At 40.8% G+C, this 23350-nt stretch overlaps 1 protein-coding gene across 1 annotated transcript in view; it reads left to right on the forward strand.

Moving 5' to 3' along the window:
* LOC137789694 (paired box protein Pax-2a-like) overlaps positions 1-22596 on the forward strand; it is a 30663-nt gene extending 8067 nt beyond the window's left edge. The window contains exons 6-11 of the mRNA XM_068583448.1: positions 3451-3458; positions 6192-6359; positions 9039-9153; positions 17001-17102; positions 19204-19290; positions 20753-22596. Coding sequence (XP_068439549.1) covers positions 3451-3458; positions 6192-6359; positions 9039-9153; positions 17001-17102; positions 19204-19290; positions 20753-20874 — 602 coding nt within the window. The 3' untranslated portion in view covers positions 20875-22596. The remainder of the gene's footprint in view (positions 1-3450; positions 3459-6191; positions 6360-9038; positions 9154-17000; positions 17103-19203; positions 19291-20752) is intronic.
* Positions 22597-23350: the final 754 nt, after the last annotated feature.

Consider the following 23350-nt stretch of genomic DNA (forward strand, 5'->3'; position numbering starts at 1 on the left):
CTCCTTTCTTTGCTTCCATTCATGCATTAAACAAAGAAAAAAAAATCTACACATGAAAATGTAGTCTTTAGTCACTTTTAAAGAAATATGTCTGCATATGATCATACAAATATTTCCCAGAATCCATATGTATGCCTTAATATTTGGATAACCCTGGCACTAGAAATAAGAAGCAGGTTTGTGATGCGTTCAAAGTGTTTCATGGTCATTTGGGGGTTAAAGCAGTGTTTTCTTTTAGCTGAGCTCTGTGTTTACGTGTTGCCTTGTTTGCTATTCAGACATATTCTGCTTCCTTCAGTCGACAGAAGTCTATAGTCAGTTAATGCTTGGATTAAATTTCCTCACAGCACAGTAGCTTGCCTGAGCCCTATTTAACTTGGTAAGCCTCATGATGATTGTGGCACAAGCAGTCATTATCAAGCGTTGGAAACATGCACAAAAATGAGCGCAGGCGAGGAGGGGAAGGAAAGGGTTGCAGAAGGGAGGGCGGTGCGCAACACAAGCCCCACTGAAATGGATTGGCTGTGTAGCCCAGAGTATTTGTTTTAGCCAGTATAGCTGTGGCTCTTTGCCAAGCAGGCAGACAGCTCCTAAGTTTCCAAGTCAGCGGTGCCCTTAAAAAAAGGTCCCCCATTACAGGAGGGATGTAGAGATAATGTAGTGTGACACACGTTATGTACACTGGGTCTCGGCAAGAGGAGCTTCAGGGACACAGGTGTCATAAGAGCCATTAATCTGCTATTGTCACGTGTTATTGCAAATTAAAAGTAGCATGTTACACTTGGCAGCCATTGTTGCGGACGGACACAGTGGAGAGCGAGAGAGGGAGAGACCCCTAGAGATGGTGTCTTTGGCGACCGCGGCTGTCCGCACCTTTTACAAAGTGACATATATTAGAATTTGCAATTCTGCAGAGAAAAGCTATTACCTCACAGATTAACATCCGAGCCCCTCCACCCCCTTCTGCTTCTGACACTGTAGGCTCCAGGAAAGACAAAGGAGAAGCTGCTTCTCTCAGGGTCAAATAAAAACCTGTCATACAGTATCCCATGTTTAAGCACAAATCTGCTTTCACGGGTGTTTTTGTTCTTCTTCTTGTTATTAGTGAGCGTTTGAGTGAGCTGAATTGACCCGAGCAGACAGTTTGGTGCTCTGTTGAGAACACGCAGCGTCCATGAAGTGCGTCCGGTCTTTCAAAGTCATATCACACGTCCTTTAAGAGCCGACCCACAATTATGCACAATCCGACCTGCAGATGATTCTTAATTTCAGCCATACTGGTTGCTTTCTTGCTTTGTGTCGGGCTTTCTTCTTGATTTATGAGAGAAATGCAGAGAGAGAGAAATTTTATGATAAGATGATCATCATATATTTCAAAAGCCAACAACAATAGCCAGTGGCAGTCAGAATGGATGTGATTCTGTGCTTCAGTAGCTGTTGAATTAATTATTTCTCATCTGTGAGCGTCATGAGGACTGAACCGATGTGTGTGGATGTAGATGAGTGATGGAGCGGGCCGCCGTCACACCCTGCTCTGTGTATCAGCATCTGTTATGGGGGGAGAGGAAGAATCAACACAGGAACTCAGAGCGCAGCAAAATGTCAGCACCTAAGTGCAACCTCCAAATTAGATTAATGAAGCCTTTAAAAGCTCAGGAACATCACTGCAAATTGATGGCCGACAGTAAGTAAGGCGTCCAAAATGCTCCCGTCTGAATATTATGAGGAATCTGACATCGGGCTGCAGATAAGGAATATCCTAATTATTTTTAATTCCCAGTTTGCTCTTTGAAAATACTGGAAAATGCCCGTGGCAGTTTCTCAGAGCCCAAAGCGCTGTCTTTTAATTTTCTTGTTTTGTTTGGTTTGACCCCCAAAATGAAAATGTACAATGATATACATCTGAAAAAAGCAGCAAATTGTCACATTTGAGAAGCTGCAAACAGATCATGTTTGGGCAATTTTGAAATAATCGATGATCAAATTCTTTAGTTGATTCATTTTCCTTTAATTTATCGTCTAGCTCCTATCAAACACAAATACCAGATACTTAGTGATGCTGAACAGCCATATCACAGTATTTCATTTATGTTTACATAATCAAAACATTCAATTAGACAAAACAAAATGCAGCTGAGTTCATCCAATTTGTTTTAATTTAATTTAATTAAGCAGAGAATTGAGTCAGGCGAGAAATTATAGAGGTGTATTATTGTGAAATACATAACAATGTGTTAAGAGACTGAGAGTGTATGTATGTTGACATGTTATTTAAACAAGGGGCAGACTAAAAAGGGGGGGTAAGCTCATTTATCTGAGGGGGGGCTTTCATGACCTCAAGGTGCCAGCTCACCTCCCTTTGCCTCAAACAGGAACTTAGAAATGATTTTCATCACGGGAAAAAGTTTTAAACTTTTATTCTGAAATCATTCTTTTCCTATAGTAGAGTCAAACTCCTTATTCTAACGACTATTCATACTCAACCTGCACTTCCTACATGGAAATTGTTCTGATTTTGTTTGGCGGGGAGTCACTCAGACTCACCCGTAGTCCCATAGTTGCCTTGGCTAAAGCCTCCTGCTAGGGGTCGTGACCTCTGGGTGCCAAACCCGTAGAGAGGAGTCTGCTTTATAGAGCCGGTTATCTGATCTGATGGAGGCTGCTCCCTCGTTACCAGAGTGTTAATGCAGACCGATGTCAAGATGAATACACTCAACTGCAGCGATGATCAATAAAGGACCACAGAGCGGGACAAGCGTGTAACGCACCAACAAAGCCACTGTGGTCAAAGATTAGTATCACCGCCGCATAATGGCCCGATTTTGGAAATGTTCAAATAATGGATCTGACTTCTTGCGGTGATGATAAGTGCTTAAAGATACGCGTTTAAAAACGTGTTACATTATCCTCGGCCAAATAAGCAAAGATAACGTTTGGTTAGAAAAGATGAATAAAGAATTGTGATAAATCTATAAGAATTTAAAAGCATGTACCGCCCTAAAACTTCATCCTATTCTGATTTGTGCAACAATGTCGCATTGTTTTCCTAGTTTGAGTAAAGGCAAAACATGAATATCGAACGTTTTCATGTCAAATATTCTTCTGACTTTGGGAAAAAAGTGTTGTTTTCATTTTTTCCGTTGTTTTGAAGAAAAAGACCAAAGAGGTCCTGCAAATTAACGACACAACACGTTGTAATTTCCCCTCAAGCCGACTAACAGATAACAGATATTGGAAAATTTAGGCCCAAAAACGACCATCGTTGTCACGGTTGCCATGAAAACCACATTGTTATCTGTAAAGATCGGTCATGGACATGTTGGAAAGAAACCAACGTTGACTGACCGGAAACAGAAACAGTTGACTCAAGTTGTTGACACTTTGCAGCTCGACAATAACATCCCACTGCTTCCTCCGTTGCTCCAGAGTCATCATTTCCACGGCCGCTAGATGGCTTTGTCACTTGAGCAGAAAGGAATGAAGTCTTCGATGCTGCAGTTTACTCAGACATTCTAAATGTCACCAGAATCATCTTCATCACGGAAAGTCGTTGCTGATTTGTCAAATGGGAGTCAGTAGCTGGGAGGGCTCATGGGACTGTCCTCCGTCTGAGGAGGAGGACGAGTACGTAGGTTGACCCAGGATGGTTCGTCTTGTGAGTGGGAAGTGTATTGCACAACGGTGAATGACAAATATAGTGTGGGTGTGTGTGTGTGTGTGTGTGTGAGTGGGGTGTATTGATCAGATGTTGGGGCTCGGGCCGGCTGATAGAAAGTAATTAATGACTCTCTTTGGTATTGTAGCAAAGACAACAATTGAGCTTGATAGAGGGACAAGCAGTAGCTTTGGTAGTACGAGGTGAGGTCCTTCACTGAGGCCGTGCAGAAAACCAGCTGGATATTCACAAAATGGACCCAAAAGTTCAGATTTATAAAATAGAATCTGCTTTTTTTTCTCAGAAGAGGGTCAGTTTAGCTTAGCATAAAGACTGGAAGACGTGGGGGGAAGTGAGATTAAGAGAGGTGCGATAGAAGGAAGATTGAGTTACCTCTGCCCACCACCAGGCGAGCTGTTTCGCCCCCGTTTCTAGTCGTCATGCTAAGCTAATCATCTCCTGACTGTAGCTTATTGTATAACAGACAAGCATGAGAGTGGGATTGATTTTCTCATCAAACTCTCGCCAAGAAAGTAAATGAGTGTCAAACTACATTTACATTCAACTGCACCCACAAGTGTCCATTTAAAAAAAAAACATACGTGAAAGCTAAAGGTGACAAAGTGTTTTGGGGATATTATGGTGATTAATTGGGAACAACACCAAAAGTTTAAAAAAAAATGGAGTTACATGTTTTTTCACGAGAGAGGGGCATACTATACAGTGTAGAACAGGTTGTTTTTGTTGTCCCTAAATTTAGAGAGGAGGAAATTCAGGGGTAAACCAAGCTAAACAAGATAACAGATGATACAGTGAAGGAAAAATTATTGTGATGCACCAATGCAGCTTTCTTGGATCCAGCACCGATACCTCACCGGAGGGTATCTGCTGATACAGAGTACCAGTTATCTCTTTTTCCTGTATTTTAAATCTGTATACCTCAGATGTTTATCTTAGCTCAACCCTTATGTGAGGTACCATGAGGACAGAGATTACTGTGCCACTAAAAACTGATTTGGTGATGGGCTCCGACTGAATGAACCGATAGCAAAAGCTTTTGATTTGTATAACAAAATCTGTCACATCATGTCCGACATCTGCATGGATAACGATCCGACATATCGGATCGGTGCTTCGCTTGTAAATAAGTCCTGTATTCATTACCGCAGTGAAAATAGAATAAATAGTTAACAAGAAATTGTTAGCAAAGGCGTGATATTTATTGCTTGACATTTTCGCAGCTATCAGCACAATTTCAGTGTCACACACACATGCACACACACGCACACACACACACACACACGCACACACGCACACACTCACACTCTTTTATAGCTCCTTCATGGGAGAGTCGGGTTCATCCTCTGGCCTCAGCCGGTGAAAAAAGGTCAAGCAGCAGAATAGAATGGCAATAACCCTCCCAAATGGTACTATCACACAGACATGATTGATCAATTGAATTCCATGGCAGAGAAAAATGTGGGATTAAGTAGAGTATTATACGCACAATGAGTTGAGGCATGATGTTCATTTCAAGTTCATTTCAGCTCCCTCTTGCCACCAGATCAGGCAATCAATAGGGGCCTTGCATATCATATATCACCACTCTTCCACTGAGGGGAGAACATAATCTGCCGCAAATTTAGAATGACAGATTTGTAAGGGAGCTGAAGCTTTTGTGGGATCCGGGGAGGACACCTACAGACACAGCCACTGCAGACAGGAGAGGTAGGAGGGTGGGGGGGGGAGGGGGGGGGGGTACGGTAGGATGGTCTGTAAAGGCTTTAAAGCGTCGCACGCAAGTGACAACGGGAGAAGCCGAGGCATCCTTCTCCCGACCAACAGTCGGGTAATCAGGTCAGGAGTCAGGAGAAAAGTCCTGTGTTTGGAGAACAGGATGATTGAACCAGACTGTACGATTTTATTCAGCCTCTTGTCCTCCGCCGCTGTTTCCAAATAGAGCCACCGCACTCGCACAGAAGGAAAGCTGTATTGGATTGTGAAAGGGAAATTGTGCTTTAAAAGAAAAAGAAAAAAGCTGCTCTTGATTTCAGCGAGCACCGAGAGAGGGTTTTGGGGAGGAAAGAAGGAAGAGGAAAAAAAGCACTAGCTGATGCTTTCATTACTATATACATATATATATATATATATATATATATATATATATATATATATATATATATATATATATATATATATATATATATATATATATATATATATATATATAAACATGTATATATTTGCAAGTAATGGTAATCCATCAATTACCAGAGGGCTTTCAGATCATGATGGTGTTACTACTGTGGGGTGGGGGGTGCAGGGGAAAAACCTGTGTGATGTAGCCAGTGGCTCACCATAGACATTAGGGAGTGTAAAAAAGCTGCACTCCATCCCTTTCTGTCCTCCTCAAATCCCCCACAGAGGTGGTGCAGAACATACATGAGGAGAATATAAAGTGCATAGCTTGAAGTCAAGGCCAGCTTCCCGGGGTCAGTGTCTCGAATGTTGCTCTTTCTTCTTGTAGATGGTTCAGATGGGTTCTGGCCCAAACAGTGATTCTCAGGGTAGTGTGGAGAGTTTACGGAAACACCTTAGGGCAGATGCCTTCACCCAGCAGCAGCTGGAAGCGCTGGACCGGGTCTTTGAACGTCCCTCGTACCCTGACGTCTTCCCCACATCGGAGCACATCAAACCCGAACAGGTTAGTAGCACTGCAACTCACCACTCTCTTCGTTCTTCACATACAAGTAAATACACCCAAATTGTGCATGTGATGCTGATTCAGGCACAAAAAAAAATACTTTGTCACAAATACTCCCCAACCACACCCAGAAAGCTAATTAAACAAATGTCCAAGATGTCCGAGCACTGGATTACAAGCAGAAATGTATAATACTAGAGGGATCACCAGAAAAACTCCCACACATTATTGATTTTGTGATGAGAAACACATTTCTTGTATCCCCTATAATTGAGAATAACAGTAAGGCAACATGAAATTAATCAATACCTAGATTTTTTTCTCCATTTTTGCTGTTATTCAACTGCTGCTTCTTGTCTTTGTTGTTTATTTTCCAATTCTGTGTCACATCTTGATGTTTAATGGCTGACGCAGTCTCACAGGCTGCCTTTATTTGCATGCATCCACTTCATGTATCCATGAAGTGGATGCATGAAAGTATGTATTCCTTCTCATATTAAAACCACACTCGCCATCCATCCTCATTTCAAAAATTAAGAGGCATTTGGGGACCAGCCACCCCCCCCCCCCCACGCCAAAACGACAGCCAGAAACCAACGCTTATTAAAAGCTCTGGGCTTATTACAATGGATAACCTTTATTTACTTTCATTATACTATTAAACAACAAGAGGCTATTAATTTCTCCCACCAAACTACAAGTCGGACCCATAAAGCAAAAGCAGTCGCCTAATTGAGTTCATTTTAATTTCTCTCCAATCGGGGCGAATTACGCAGGTGATAAATCAGTGGGACAGGCCTCACCTCCAGAAGAGGGCCTAATTTGCAGCTAATTACAAAACTGATTTCTACTGGAAGATCAATACCAAAACGAATTGGAAATGACTTGCAATCACAAAGAGCGTCAGGGAGAGTATTAAAAAGGCAGAGCAAAAAGGGTTGGACTAAAAGAGGGCAAGTAAGGGAGGGGAAAAAAAGAAAAAAAAGAAGGCCAGGAACAGTCTAGAAAAATCAGGTTTAATTTAATGCAATATTAATCAGAGCACTTTCTCTTTCATGGGTGCCTCACGTTTCTTTTTTCCTGGCCCTATTAGCCAGTGTCTGGGTTCTGTAGCGAGGCATTAAAAACCCATTCTGGAGATGCAAAACTCAATGGATTCACCCCTCCCACACTTCTGCTAGCCATTTGGTCATCCTTTTCAGACCCATCTTTTCAGTTTTCCCCCTTCTGCCCTTTATCTGCATGATAAAACGTCTGTTTGGCGTCTGAAGCCTCCGAGAATAGAGAAAAACATCCGACATTGTGCCAGTGAACAGTTGTAGCAGACAATTAGAGTTTATCTGTGATAGTGGCAGACAAGAGCGGGGTCACGGGCATCCCCCTGTGGGAGCGCGGCCCACTGAGCCACTCAGGCTCACACTGGGCTCTGGACAAACATCGTCAACACTCAGACTCCGGAAGTCTCATCTCATTAAAAAAAAAAAAAAAAAATGCTAACATCTGTCACAAGTGTCTTTTAGTGGATTAAAAAAAAAAAGAGATATGTTATTAAACATGACATAACGGGCAATTTGGGAAGAGATATGTTTTAGATTGAGTAAAATATGTTTGTTTGTTATACATTTAAAGGGACAGTTCACCTAAATTATAAAAACACACACATTTGGCTGTTTTTTCTGAATTAAAACTGATTTTTATTTTTTTTTGTTTTTTTGTTACCCAGAGTAACTAGGACATTGATTCTGGGAAGACCACAGATAGATATCAGAACTCTAAACTCTGGAAAGCCAGCCTCAAATGCCTGGTCTCATTCTTAGTTATATTTTCTAATTTTCCATAAGGTACCTTTTGGATTTAAATAATAACGTTGCAGATTTCAGACTACTTAGAGTTGAGACGTTTGACTTCACTTGATAAACGCAAAGAGGGGTTCAACAATTTTAGCATGGAACATTTTCATTTGATAAAGTTTGTTAAATAAAATGTCAATGTTTGAAAAAGAATAATCAGCACAAACGCACTTATCCAAGTCACCAACCTCAAGATGGGGTTGAGATGGATGTTTCAGAGCAAAACCTGAGCACATAAAATCATTTGCATCACTAGACACTGCTCGTGTAAAAAAAGTCAGTGTTTTGCATGATTTGGGTGAAGCAGTCCTTTAATACAACAGCTGAATGCGCACAAGAAGAAAAACATCAAACAGATAAATGTAACAAAAAGTGCAAGTTGTACAAGTGATTCTATTCAGAGATAAGAGGTAATGAAATTTAAAGGTGGTTTAGAGTCCAAATAAAAAGCAAAAAGCAAAAAAAAAATAAGGTGAATGGTGTCTCTCAAGCAGGGCCACATGGTGAGCCTGTAACAAAGCAGAACTGCTTTCTCCCTTGGCTGATCAGGAGTAGGACTGCAGTCAAGCACAAAGGGCCAGCTGACGCCTTGGCTTTTCACTCATCTCAAAATCCCACTTCCTCTCAGACAATACCAAAATACATTCATGATATGCTTGAACTGCCACCCTGCAGCTTGAACACACACACACACTCACACACACACAAAGCTCTCATACAAATTTATACTCGCACAGGCCTGTGTGGAGCGCTTAATGGAGGAGGAGAAGGGAGGATTTCCATCTTGGTATTGTTTGGTTGTGTAATGATTCAACTGTCCTTTTCCCAGGCTAATGAGTACTCGCTCCCTGCCCTGAATTCCAGCCTGGACGAAGTCAAGCCCAGTTTATCCTCCAGCGTCAACCCAGACCTGGGCCCCAGCGTGTCGCAGAGCTACCCTGTAGGTAAGATAATACAGTATGCCTTTATGCTGCCGAGCCACAGCTTCAGCTGAGGGGGTTTGAACAATGTAAAAAGAAGGAGTAAAACAACTAAGAATGCTTGTGCAATTGACGACAAAGATGAAATGTGTGAAAATAAAAGCCAACCAAAAAGTTAAGTGTGAAGACTTTTTTAATACCATTTCACTGTGAGCTGAAGAGGTGGTACAGTGATGCGATAAAAGCTTAGCAGCTGTCCTCCGTCTGGGTCTTTGCTGAGCAAGCAGGGTGATAAGAGAGATTGTGGGTTGGGGCGGAGTGGGGAGGGTGTGTGTGGGGGGTGGGGGGAGCTGTTCAGTCACCGCTGGACAAGGACCTTTGGGTGTCAGCACATCAGAACTATGACTGTGTATCAGAGCAAGGTCTCGCAAAAAAAAAAAAAGAAAAAAGAAGAAAGAAAGGCCACCATGCAGGACTGACTTCTTGTTGGCTGCTGCTGTGTTGCTCCTGTGATTTGTTCGCCGGGAGACAGTTTGTGTGTCTCAAAGCACGAGTAATGTGCCTCGGTAAATACGCTCTGGCATTTCTGCCGCCTAACTCTAACACCATGATCATTTATTTCACCCTCCTATCTCTTTCTCTCCCTCTTTCTCTTCCCCCCGTTCGTCGTCTCCTCTCCTTGTCACAGTTAATGACTGCTTGGCTAATTGAAATATTGTTTCGTTGTTGCCGTGCTATTACCAAGAAGAAGGTTAAGTTTACTGAAAGTTTACGATGACTGTCGGGGGCCTGAGATTAATATACAGAGCTTTTATTAAAATTCATATAATTATGCAGCAGCCATCAAAGGCAGCGAGTTCGGCGTGGGGGAGGACAGGGTGATTGAAAATTGCTGCAGCCCCCCCTTCCTCAAATGATAGCCAAGCAGTCTTATGAGAAAAGAAAGGGCCCTTTTCTCATTAATATGTGGGAGGTAGATTTCCCCTGTAAGGCAGGCCTCCTGAGAAGAAAGGTGTGTGTTTGTCCTTTGTGCACTGATGGCCCCGTAGAATGCAGGCCTGGTTCTGCAGGCGGCTTTGTTTGCACCTGGGATATTTTAGATGGTCTCTGCAGAGAGGGTCTCCTTACTGCTTTACAGGTGCAAAGAGACATGTTGAGGAAGAAAGATGGGATTGTGTGTGTGTGTGTGTGTGTGTGTGGAGGGGCGGGGGGGGGGTCTGCATGAGTGTGTCTGGATATGAAAAGCACATTACCTGCTTTTGTGTTTGGTAAATACGTTTATTTCGTGCCCTTTTCTGGTGGCAGATCGCTTGAAATAAAGCACTCAGAGGTCAAAGTAATGGAACAAACATCACTCTGACTTCCGCTTGGTAATTAGTATTTGGTTAGTGGCTCCTCTGCTTGGTTTTCCCTCAGTGGCTGCCTGTGTGCATATTAGGTGATATTCAGGTGTGTGGTCTCTCTAATGGCTGAGTATTACAGTTTACTTGCCAGCGATAAGCCTACCGGAGGAATTTTAAGCCATGCAAAAGTAGTAAATTATCTGCAGCATTTAGGCTCAGATCCAATTTGAAATTAATTGTGTCTTTACGGGGGAAAGAACTGGAGATTATGTTCATCCTTAAAATGTTTTCCAACACCAATTAAAACGCCTGCAGTTATTGATCTTGTTGATTTTATGTCCTGGAATTTGCATAATCTATTAAAAATGAATGATTCATGAAGTGCTCATTGCCAGAGATCGGGATTCTCAGTGAAGTGAAAGACTTGAGAGATAGAAATCTTTTGTGTCCTCTGCTTATCCTATTAAGGCTCAAAAGTACCTGCGAAGCAGGCTCAAATAAGAAAGGGATTTAAGGGCATTGTGCACATCATCGAAATTGAGAGGCAAGAAGCCACTTCCATTAAAACAGTTTTTCTCTCTCTCCCTCTCCTCCACATTAACGCTGTATTACCTGCTAAATAGTCCCTCTTACCCCATAAAAACACCAAAGGGTTCCATGAATGTGTGGATAGGACAATTGCATATTGTGAGGTAATTTCTATTGTTGATATGGGAAGTAATTTCTTTGATGAATTCCCTCCGAGAGATGGATTTCATCTCAAGTGATTCTTATTCTTGTTCATTCCAACTGCTTAAAATTCAAATAGTGTGAGCCACGGGTGAATTTATGAATAGCGGAAGGAGGAGCTCTGAACTTTTTTTTTCTGTATTTTGAGAAATAAATGGAGAGATGGCCTTGATACGGCCAATTGTCCACTATTTCTATAGAGAGTTTCTGTATTTCCTGAAATTAGTCGGAGCCCACCTGTTTTCGCGACGGCGCTTGAGGCTAAAGTGCCATCTTCGAGCGCTCGGCGGATTCCCTTGAGCACTCAGTGGGAGTTTTACACATCTCCACTCTGACTGCATACTGAAGACTCTTTAAACATATTCCCTGCTGGGCCCGTTAATGGATGCTCCAAAGCTCCCGTGTCAATGGCACTTCTCCTCCTCGAGCAGCTGCCTCGATACACTCCTGTTAATTCTCTAAACAAAACTTCCTCCAGCAAACACAAGCGTCCGCACTTTACGTTCAATTAAGGTGAGTGAGTGCTCTCAGGGTGAACTACACAGAAAGTATCAGGACCTGCCGTTGTCCAGTGAGCAGCGAGCAAAGATCAGACAGCGAACCTGCCGTAAGTGATGTGTGGCCTCATGACAAACCGCTCGCCCGTCTCCCCACGGGGGGGGGGGAAACGCAGGCCCGAGCGCCGAAATTAATGCTTATTTCGTCTTCACAAAAGCAAACTAACCTTTGAGCACACATTTGATAATGAATGACTTTCAGTCGGTGTTTGGGGAATTAAAGCAATTTGGCTCTCCAAACATTCTTTACTTAGTTGTAATTAATTAGGGTGCTGAGATTTTTTGGCTTGTGATAAATTGCCCCATTCTGCATATAGCCTAGAAAAACGGAGGTCAAAGATTTTTGGTTGTTGTTGTAGCAAACATGAAGGTGTCCCTGTCATGCTAAATTTAATACTCTTGCAAGCAAAAGAGTCATTCACAAATGACTTTGTTCCCGTGCCAAATGGAGAGAAGGTCGTCTTGCTTTCCTGTTCGTGCTTTAAGACAGTGAGTTGATGCTAATGAAAAAAAGGAAAAGGAAAACGTGCATCGAAGTTTCTAGTCACGCTGTTTTGGGTCGAGATTAAACTCACAAATCTTTGTCTTCTCACAGTATCAAGTATTGACAAAATAGTTTAGACTGTATGATGTTTTCAGTCACTCTGTGAAGTTTGAATCAAGGAAATAACCCGTCGTACTGCCAGTGTGCTGTCATGTCTTCTCCTTCCCCAGCAAATACCTGCAAAATACAGCGGTCTTGTCTGTAAAAATCATATATGTCAAGGCAGACTAAAAGCAAGAATTACTCATATTGCGTATTCCCAGCTCAGCAGCGACTACAAGCCACTTTTCAAATTAAGACAGAAATCAACAAGCTTTTGTAACAGCAAACCAAAAAATCTTTGAATTGATTTTAGCAGGGAAAGAAAAAGAGGGCAGAGGAAAAATAAATAGCTTGATTTGCTGGCGTTCAATCTGAGGGGACTTTCAGAGGAAGCAGACAATATAAAGAAGCCCGTCTTTTAATGAGAATCTGGACACACATCTCTGTTGTAAAAACAACAAAGGCTTGGAAGCAGCTAATGAGGCTATCATTGCTGTACAGAGAGTTCTCCGAACTGGCGCCTCTCAAAAAGAGGGCTCTAAAGGGGACATAAAGCAACAGCCACAGAGCTGCTGGCAGTCACTGCCAACTGTATCCTGGAATACACAAAAACTGGATTCAACAGAGGCTTTGATTATGATTATTGGTATTATTGGTATTATCAGAGTCAACATGTGATGGGAAAAGACTGGAGTTGATGGCAATGCACTGACATTCACTGATTTCATATTAGGTAATACAAATCTTTAACAAAACACACTCGGCACAACAACAATATTTTGCTTTTATATAATATTTGCAAAGTGGCAAATGCTTTTACCAACATTTTAGCTGATTTTCACTTGTCTTCTTCAACATTTGAACAAAAAAACGAAAACAAAATGTGTGTTTTATTGTTGTAATTTAAGGCTAGAGTGAAGATTGAAGCCTCCAATGAGGGTTAAGTTAAAGTATTGATGCCCTGATCAGATACACTGGATCGTTATAGGGGGTAATATTGATCAGGTATCGGCTGAAAGTGACCGACCCACATTACCCACAATTCCTTAGCCCTTCACTGATGTTGTTAAATTAAAAAAAAATGCAAATTCTTAAACCTTCTACAACACTATTGTGGAATTCTGATGTTTGGAGTCTCAGAATCAATATCTGAAATGAGAAAAGTTGAGGAAAAAAGAGCGATTGGCATCACTAGATAAAAACTGCTTTTCTATTATTCCAGTTCAGCCGTTTATTAAAGAGATTAAACTTGGCAGAGATCCATTGCTCATTATGTTTTTTCGTCTCTTTGAAGCGAGGTAATGAAGAGATAGGAGTATTTACTTTTATTAAAACATGTACGACTGCTGTAGCTGCTGCAATAATAATGAAGAAAAGATTGGGTCAGTGTTTGCCGAGACAGTTAGACAATAGTTACCAATGTCTACACGCACACACAATGCCTCACCCTGCTGGACCCCCCACCTACAGTACTCCCACGGCTCCCTTTGACTTATGTGCACTGGCTTGTGGCTAACTAATTCTTATTATAAATGAAAGGTCCGGCGTGACCTCACTCTTCTCTGCAAAGCTCTTTAACTCCACAGCCCTCCAGTCTCGCCGCTTTAACCAAAAGTCACATCTCAGCAGGCCTCACACAATACAGCGATCAGTGCGGAGATTTGCAAATAATAGAGAGCAGTAAGACCGAATGGTTTCTTTATCGTACGATTCATGATCACAAATGGAAAAGTGTTTTTTTCTTCTTTTTGAGAATGTGTTTCACGAGAGAATCCACTTTGAAAATAGATTTCCAATGTGTAGTTTCTGTAATGTTGTGGAATATAGTGACTTTGAATAATTCTCTCTTTGGTTGAGCAACAAACGAACAAACTTGGAGCCGCTCCACACAGAACAATGACAACTCCTAGGACTCCATGCCAACAATATGGTATATTCATTCAGATGCAGGGTTCATAATGCAGTGGAAAGGAAAGCTCATACTATATATATATATATATATATATATATATATATATATATATATATATATATATATATGTGTGTGTATATATATATATGTATATGTGTAGAGATATATATATATGTATATATATATACATATATATATGTATATATATATATATATATGTGTGTATATATATATATATATATATATATATATATATATATATATATATATATATATATATATATATATATATATATATATATATGTATATGTAGATCTACAGCTGTCTTATGCGCCATCAAAAGTCACTCAGGATGCAGAGTATATTAAAATGTTATATGTACAGTGTGTAGTTTATTATTGGTGTGAATTCAAGCAGCATTTTAATGAAGTTGCATGCAAGGGTGAAGCTCATTTAAAACACTGTAAATACTGTTTAGCAGTTTAATCTAGAGCAATGCATTATATTCTAGTGGCAGAACAAATCATATATATATATATATATATATATATATATATATATATATATATATATATATATATATATATATATATATATATATATATATATATATATATATATATATATATTGTTATCTGCAAAGTAACTAGTAACTCCATCTGTTCCATAGAGTAAAAAGAAGGAAAGTGTTGAACATCCTAGGGAAAAAAAATATTTAGCCCATATTTGTAGATTTTACTGTCCAAGATTAGCCATACGGGGCTTCCATGGTTCCTTCCATCCCTCCTCCTCCTCCTCCTCCTCCTCCTCCTCCTCCTTCTCCTCCTCCTCCTCCTCCTCAGCAGGCCTGAGTCTCGTGGACCTCCAGGCCTGCAACCCCGCTTCCTCACCAGTCGTTTCACTCCTCTCTCCCCCTCACCCTCCACTGCAGCCAGCATGCCTGCCAGCCTGTAGTAGCAGGTCCTTCAATACCCACAGGGCCCATTCGCTCAGCCTCAATTAAACAAATAAGTTGCTCATGATGTTGCACATGTATGAATTGGATTTTAGAGTCAATATCTAAATTTGCCTGTGGTTTATGCTTTCATTAGCGATGCTAATTGGCAGCAAGAGTCAGTTTTCGATATTCAGACAGATAAATGTGTTTAGTACTTGGGAGGTAAAGTGTTGCATTAGAGATCTATTCTATCTCTGTAGGAAGCATAGACATTATTCGTGGGTATTTTTTGCAGATTATTTTTGATCTATCATGTATTATTTGTCTTTGCATTGAGAAAGACCTTTTAGTTATGGCGCAGTGTACTAAACCAAACCCCTTCTCTACCAGATGCATACATTCTACATCTTCATTTTTTATTCATCTAGGTCTAATTTTAATCGAAATTCAAATATAATTTTCAAGAGACACTTGGCCGAGAGCCTAAAAACATACAAACATACAGGCCTACAGACTAAGACATCTTCCACATGCTACAAAATAGTATACAAAAACCCAGGATTTTTCAATACTTAGTATAAGAAAAATACTACCAGTGTGTGAAGTGACTTATTCAATCAAAAGAACAAGTGAAATGCAAAATTCGGTTGGGTTATTATGACACATGATCGTTTTGTATCGATCATAAAAAGGTAACAACATGGACACCATTGTTCTTGTGGGGTTATGGTGCATTTCGTATACTAAGTTCCTCATTAAAGCTCCAATGTGAGCAGATTTGTTTCCCCTTTGAGTCCAAGTGGCCCTCACAGCTGACAATATAACGGGGGCCTCTCCTACCCCGGCCCCTGTGCAGATTGGGGTTACGTGCTGTTTTGTCCAAACGTCCCCGTGGCCAGCGAGGACGACCCAACCGTCACTCTCAATTACGGAGCTGAATATCTGCAGCCGGACGGCTGACGCTCCGCAGAGGGGCCACTGTGCTCGGACTCACGGAGGAAGAGAGGGGCTGCCATATTTAGACAAGTTAGAACTGTGTAATGAGGACACATATTTATGTGACCGGTATTCCGTTGGCTCTAAACAGCAGCTGGTATCTTGTTTGTAGTTCCACTGATCAGTCTCAGGTTTAATAAACGACAGTAGTCTTTGAAAATATCTGTAAACTAAAGTGAAAATGGAGTTGTTGTGCTGACTGACTTGCGGTGCTGATGAGTCATGATGTCTATAACATAATGTTCGTGGGGAAATGGCCGTCTCATGCAACTGCAGTGTCTGGTTTTCATTTTTAAATTGAACACAAAAAGCAAAGATTAAAACCAAAAACTCAAGTAATGTTTTTAGTTAAGTAGAGTTTTGAAGGAGTTGTACTTATTCTTCATCTCCATGACATGTCAGAGGGAAACATTGTACGTTTTACTTGACTACAGCTGTTTTAAATATATAATCAGTTAAACATTACAAATGTGTGAGCATTTGACTACCCAACTGTATATATGTAGGTCAAATTAGTTTAATCTCTGCATGCTATATCATTAAATGTATCAGTTGTAATATCCAAGTAATTGGATATATCTAATAATACTCTCAAAGGGGGAAATTGGAGTGATACATGTTTTGTATGCACATTTTCATGATGATATTTAATCTAAGTAAGCAGAATTCTGAATGCTGACTTTTTCCTATATTGCTGATCTGAAGACTTCTCCCACTACAATATGTTTTAATGCTATAGTCACGGATTAAAACTGGAAAGCGCTGATGAAGTGTTTTTTTTTTGTGTTGCGTTTCCTCTTGTCTCTTCAGGTCGGGACATGTCCAACACAACTTTACCTGGATACCCCCCTCACGTTCCCCCCACAGGTCAGGGCAGCTACCCGACCTCAACGCTCGCTGGAATGGTTCCTGGTAAGTGAGCGACCTCGCCGGCGCTTCATTTTGTCTTTAAGGGTCTGTTTAACACGAGAGTGAAGAGACTTTAGTGCCAAATCACACAGAGGGGATACATATTGACCTACAGAGCAAGACGCGCACACATTGTCATAGTCCGGTGTATATGATTGGATTAGGCTGGCCGAATAAGTGATCAGAGATGGGGACCACGACAGTCGCTCGCCCTTCCTTCCTGATTTCCTCTCAGCCTTTTTTGGCTCATTATCTTCCCGCGTGGCCGTTCGCACCGGCCGTCGATAAACAGCACGACCGGCCCTCCCCAGCCTCTGCGCTCCAGAGCATATCCCCTTCCCCTCCTCTACTTAACCTGCAGTTCAGGTTCACAGCAAACAGTTAAGGGTCAAAAGGCAGAGGCATGAGAGCCCAGTAAATATTCAAATCTCTCTCTCTCTCTCTCTCTGAGGAGGTCAGGCTTGTGTTCCTCTGCCAGGGATGCAGTTTTGGTGCTGAGGCTTATATGCTTTTTCAGCTCCAGCATCACCACACACACATTTCAGCCAAACCACAGCCGGCATTTTGCTTTGATGTGATTAAACCACATGGATGGGGGAAACCAGTGGAGTGTGTCTTGTGTTTGCATATCATTTAGCAATCACACAACCCATCGCCGGCTCTGGCTGCTCCTCTGTTCTCTTTTACGAAGGGCTGCGATGACGAGTTTGGTTATCACCTCGGCCAAGAGGGTTTTATTAACTGTGCCGTTTGTTTTAGTCTGTTAGTTAGCAGGCAATCTTCACAAAACTTTATTTTACATCATTGGAGCTTGAAAATGAGGTCACAGAGTAAGGACTTCAGTCAGTTCTTATTACCTCTAGTGGCATCTTCCAGGACAGGTTTTATTTGTCCGGTTTTAATGACAGCTTATTTCCCTGCCACTTCAATACAAAGGTGAAATTGATTTTGTTTCTGGTGTTCAAAGCATTGAAAAAGTTTGATTGTTTGTGATTTGGGTGACCTAATCCTTAATCCCTTAATACTTAATTCAATACCAATACAAATCTGCCACGTGTATCCCACGATGCTTTGTTCTCATCTGTATTTTGATTTGATGCTTCCAGAAATGTATAAATGATTCATCTAGATTGGCCTTTCAGTCTGAATATGATGTGGCACACGATGGGCATGTGCTCTTTGAGTGCTTTCTAGTTTTTCTTTCTGCCTCTGTTACGAAAGGCTATTTTGAAAATAGAGACTTTACATTCTTTGAAATGCGTCTGTAAACAGTCGAGTCCATTTAACAGCTTCCAGTAAAAACAGAAGGAGATGTGGGAATACCCCGTGGCAGTGCAGTCTGAATTTACTTTGGGATTTGGACGAAAATAACTGTTAAATCATTTTGGTTTGAAAAGTGTTAAGTCAAACATACTTTTACTTCCCATTTGTTCTTATGTGGCACAAAACAAAAGATGAGGGCCTTAATCCCATGGCTTGTGGTTTTGTGTTACAACCCATTCATCCTACACACAACCACTAAGATTTAGTGACAGGGCACAAAACACTGTTAAAGCAAAGCCATTTCTCACCAGCTTCATAAAAAAAATCTCGCCTTTATTGTCTCGTAAAAGAAAGAAACATGTTGAACCAACAGCAGTGCTCACTGACATGCTCCAAGTTAGTTCCCCTGCAATGAAATGCTGTCGCACCAAACGCCAGAGCTCAGACTGGAAGGGGTTCAGATTGGAGATGTTAAAAATCCCTCCAAGAAAGGCTGCAGGATTTATTGCAGCATATCAAAAATGTATGCATGAAACTGTTTATTACCACTCTGTATTTATTGGACTGGTTTGGAATATAGTGGAGGAAGAAGAATGGCTAGATATCCATAAATGGGACAGGGAAAGCCGCCTTCAGTGTCGCATCCTGTATTGTTCAGTGTTGCATAACTTAAGTGAAATGAAAAAGAAATAAATTACTTGCTTGACTGATCGCACATCGATGACTATCATTTTCCCCCTCAAATTGCATCCTGTGTTGAATGACGAGAAATGACTGCATGTGAACGGGGTAATGGTTTAATGCATTGAAATGCTAATTGATTTGTTGTTTTGTTTTGCAGGGAGTGAGTTTTCGGGGAACCCTTACAGTCACCCGCAGTACACAAGCTACAATGACGCCTGGCGATTCAGCAACCCAGCATTACTAAGTGAGTAAAGAGAGAGAAAGGGGATTAATTGGCTGTTTGCTCGACGGTGATTGTAGCCTTAGCAACTGTGAGTAGACGCAGCTTCTTTGGATTTCTACCTTAGAAATACAACGAGAGCAGAACGGGCAACGAACGGTTTGCTGGGGTGGTTTGACTGGTTTAAAAGAATACTGCGCTCAGCCCTGTGCATTGACCTTAGAAATATAATGCATGAGCACCACAATGGCAGAGGCCTCTCTGACCATCATGCTATGTGGATTTTAATGGGAATGTCTCTTCTACTCTACTACTACACTACTACTTCCATTTCTATGATTTCTCCACGCGCCAAAACGATGTGCATGGGGCTATAGGAACAAGAGGCGTTGCCTTTTTTTCGAAGCTCCCCGAAACCAAAAAACACAAGAGCAAACGTATGGGAATGAATCAAACTGTATTCATCTGTTCTTTTGGGAGCTGCAATCATTAGCATGCCCTGCAAACTAACTTACTATTTACGCCGCGTTCCCACCGGACACAGAAGCGCTGCTGGCGTCCGTATGGCGCCCGTGTAAACCAATTGGGCTGTTCACACCGGACGCCCAGTGCTCCAGGGCGCCGCCGCAGACTGTTGATCTTCAGCAATAGTTTCGGCATCTGGTCTACTTTCTTTGAGTGCTGCGAGCAAATCTGGCACGAACACACACACCGATATTCTGCGTATATAAACAGTATAATTGATATATAATATAAATGCTTGCCAATAATTATGTTCCTCCTATTCCCTGCTGTTCTACTATAGTTTCAACTCCCCTGATTTTTCCCCCCAAAATCTGATCATGTATACACATATTTATTAGAAATGTGCTGGTTTCACTGCTGTTAGTTATTGTAGTTTTTATATGAACAAGGCTACTTATATTCCACACAGTTGTCAGGACTCATCAGGATTGAGACTAACGTCCTGAAAGCATTTTCTCTTGCAATGTTAAGAGGAGAAACTTATACTTAAAATACTAGGCTAACAGCCGCTGGAAAAAGACTGTTTCTTTATTTTCATGTTTTCTACATGGATCGTCAACAAGTGCGAATGATGTCTTTTTCATTTTGGACATGCAGTTTTAGTTTCAGTCTTCTTTTATTTAAATGGGACAGGTCATAGACTTAAAGTTAGCTTAATTAACTTGCTACCTACGGCAGAGAAAAAGGTTAACCTCCTTTTGTCTACATGTCTCTGAAATCCAGGACGACATGCATACGTGTAAACTGCATTGTGTGCCCCTGAACTGGAGGATGGAGGTTTAGCAACAGCCAATTAACTATTAACATGTTCAGTGGAAGAGCTTTTCGGTGTGGAATAATGTGTCAAACAACAGCTCATCAACAATGAAACTACTAATAATGACTACATACGTGGTAAATGCCATTTTGTCTCAAATGGTCCTTTCTTCTCTTAACTTTCAGGTTCCCCTTATTATTATAGTGCGGCATCGAGAGGCTCCGCCCCTCCCACTGCTGCCACTGCCTATGACCGTCACTAGTTACCATGGAAACCAAATCAACCTGCAGGACCATGGCCTTAGCCTCCATATTGCCCCGGTGTGAGCGGCATGGTCCACTGGACACTGAGCAACTGCGCATAAAATGTTCCCAGCTCACACAATGAGAAACCTTTTTTGGGAGGGGAACGGACTCTAGACGACTTCTCTCTTCGCAGCTTTTTTTTTTTTTTTTGGACACTCAAAAGCCAAAACAAATAAAAATAAAACTACAAGAAGATCATCAGAGACACTCCATCACTACACACACAAACACCACACAATGAAAACTGCTAATTGCGGTGGGAAAAAAAAAAGGAAAAAAAAAGAAGAAAAAAGACTAAAAACTAAAATAACACACTTTATTTTCCCCCAGTGACATTGTCGCGGTCTCATCCCATCACGGATCAATACTGTACATTCCTTTTCTTGACGGCTCTCAGCAGGGACGCTGTCCGGAGCTTAAAATGTAGCAGCAGCCTTTTCTTTTTTTTTCCCGCCCCGTTTCCATTCGTCTCCCCACTCCGATTCAGATGGCAGCGCAGTGAGATCAGAGGAGATTAGCAGCAGGCACATGCAGGCTGTGGCAGGCCGACGTTGTTTTTATCCATCTGAACAGTCAACGACCAAACATCCAGCATGAGTAAATCGATCGCTTTTGATGCCATGAGAAGATTAGGACATGTTCTCTGTGATACACAATCAAGATGTAAAAATGAAAATGAAATAAATAAAGAAACATCCGTTTGAAAATAGAGGGAGCCATGACAATATATCACCATGGTCCGCTATTTGCAAGAGTTCAAGAAACTAGTAAATATATTCTTAAAATGATTTTTTTATTTCATTTTTATAATTCGTAACGACTTAACGGCAGACTGCTTGGCTATGTTTTACTGTTTCTTATTTGTCAGGATACAAGAGGTCATCAGGCGAAACCTTTTTTGTGTTTTTTTTGTTGTTGTTGTTAATTTTGCACTATGTTGGAGGTTTGCAACACTGGAGCGTTATTATGCAGAATAAAATGATGATGCATATTTGCTTTATTTCATGAAACTGACTGTAAGTCTATTAAGTCTCAGTCTCAAAAGGCACTTACAGCTTCACAGTTTTTTTTTTCTCCTGTAATTCAAGGCCCATCATGTCACTGCCTTGACGTGCACTACTTTACCCTCACAGCTTACATTTTTATTTAAGTTGATTAAGTCTTTGGCATTCAACCACAGACAAGGATATAACAGCCATCCCCAGTCAAACCAGTATCATTTGTCTAGTTTGATACCAGACACATCTGATTCTGACAACTCCAATAACGTCAAAGAGCAGGGCGAAGATTTCAGCTAAATGCCTTAAACATGTTCCCTCCGAACGTCAGCTCCATCACATGTTTCAGGCCAAGTTGTTTCCGCTGGAATGATGGTTTCTTCATCTGTCAAGTGAATGTATTTGCATTTGCCAAAGACTTAGTTCTTGTTCATGTTTATTTACAGCCCGCCTATATGCATCATGAGAGCAGTATTATTATTGTTATTATTATTATTATTATTATTAGGAAAAACCCACGTTGTTCATGAGGAAAAGTATATGTATAAATTCTATGCAGTGCAGAGATGGTCATCATATGCATATTCAGCTGTAAACCTAAAGGTAGGTGGAGTTTATTTAATTGTTATATTATTTACAAATGGTTCATTTTGTAGAAGGATTTTTTGTGTGTGATGTGAAGACACTTCTCTGTAAATACAGTAAGAAAAAATGTCTTTCATGTTCATGGGTATTATCACTTTCATTATGCTGGTCTCACTTGTACAATAATAAAAGTGTCTGAAATCTTTTACGCAAAAGGGGCTGCATGGTGTTTCTGATTGATAACCTTCCTGATAATAGATTAATGAGTTATTCACTAAGGAAAATGTGCTGGTTTCAGCTCCGGTTTTGGCGGGACAAAACCACAATTTGGAAACATTAGCTTGGAAACACTTAATAAATGTTTCTAAAACACCAATGGTGGAAAATAAGCAGGTATTGCTTGAGTTTTATTTCCAGAGGGAAATCATATACATCTCACTTAATTTATCGAAGAGTTAAAGTTACTTTGCAATTAAACATTTCACATAGAAAAGTTTCTAAAATAGGATCCATTGGTGCACGATGCATTGTGCGATGCTGCTTACCCCCCAAAACAGCATCATAAAAAGAATATTAACAATGTTTCCAGCTGCTACATGGCAGTAAGAAAACCTAATTTCAGGATGATAATATTACAAAAATATAAACACAACAAAATGAAAATGAAACATGTCACAGAATACCTTTAAAGGGATCTTCATAAAAATGTTGGAAAAGAAGTTTCTACAGAAGGAAGTCCCATCATCTAAAATACCTTTTAATCTATTGAGCAAAGACTCACAGGATGCTTTCTCTACCATTCAAACAATTTATAAAATATGGAGCTTTAGCTGTCTTGCGTTACCTCAAAATGTTTCTCATAATAACAGAAAATGCATCTTATGATATGTTTTGTATTTAAGATATTTCCCACT

The sequence above is a fragment of the Clinocottus analis genome, unplaced genomic scaffold (assembly GCF_023055335.1).
Source record: "Clinocottus analis isolate CAN_PGR_092001 unplaced genomic scaffold, fCliAna1.0.p SCAF_19, whole genome shotgun sequence".
Lineage (NCBI taxonomy): Eukaryota > Metazoa > Chordata > Actinopteri > Perciformes > Cottidae > Clinocottus > Clinocottus analis.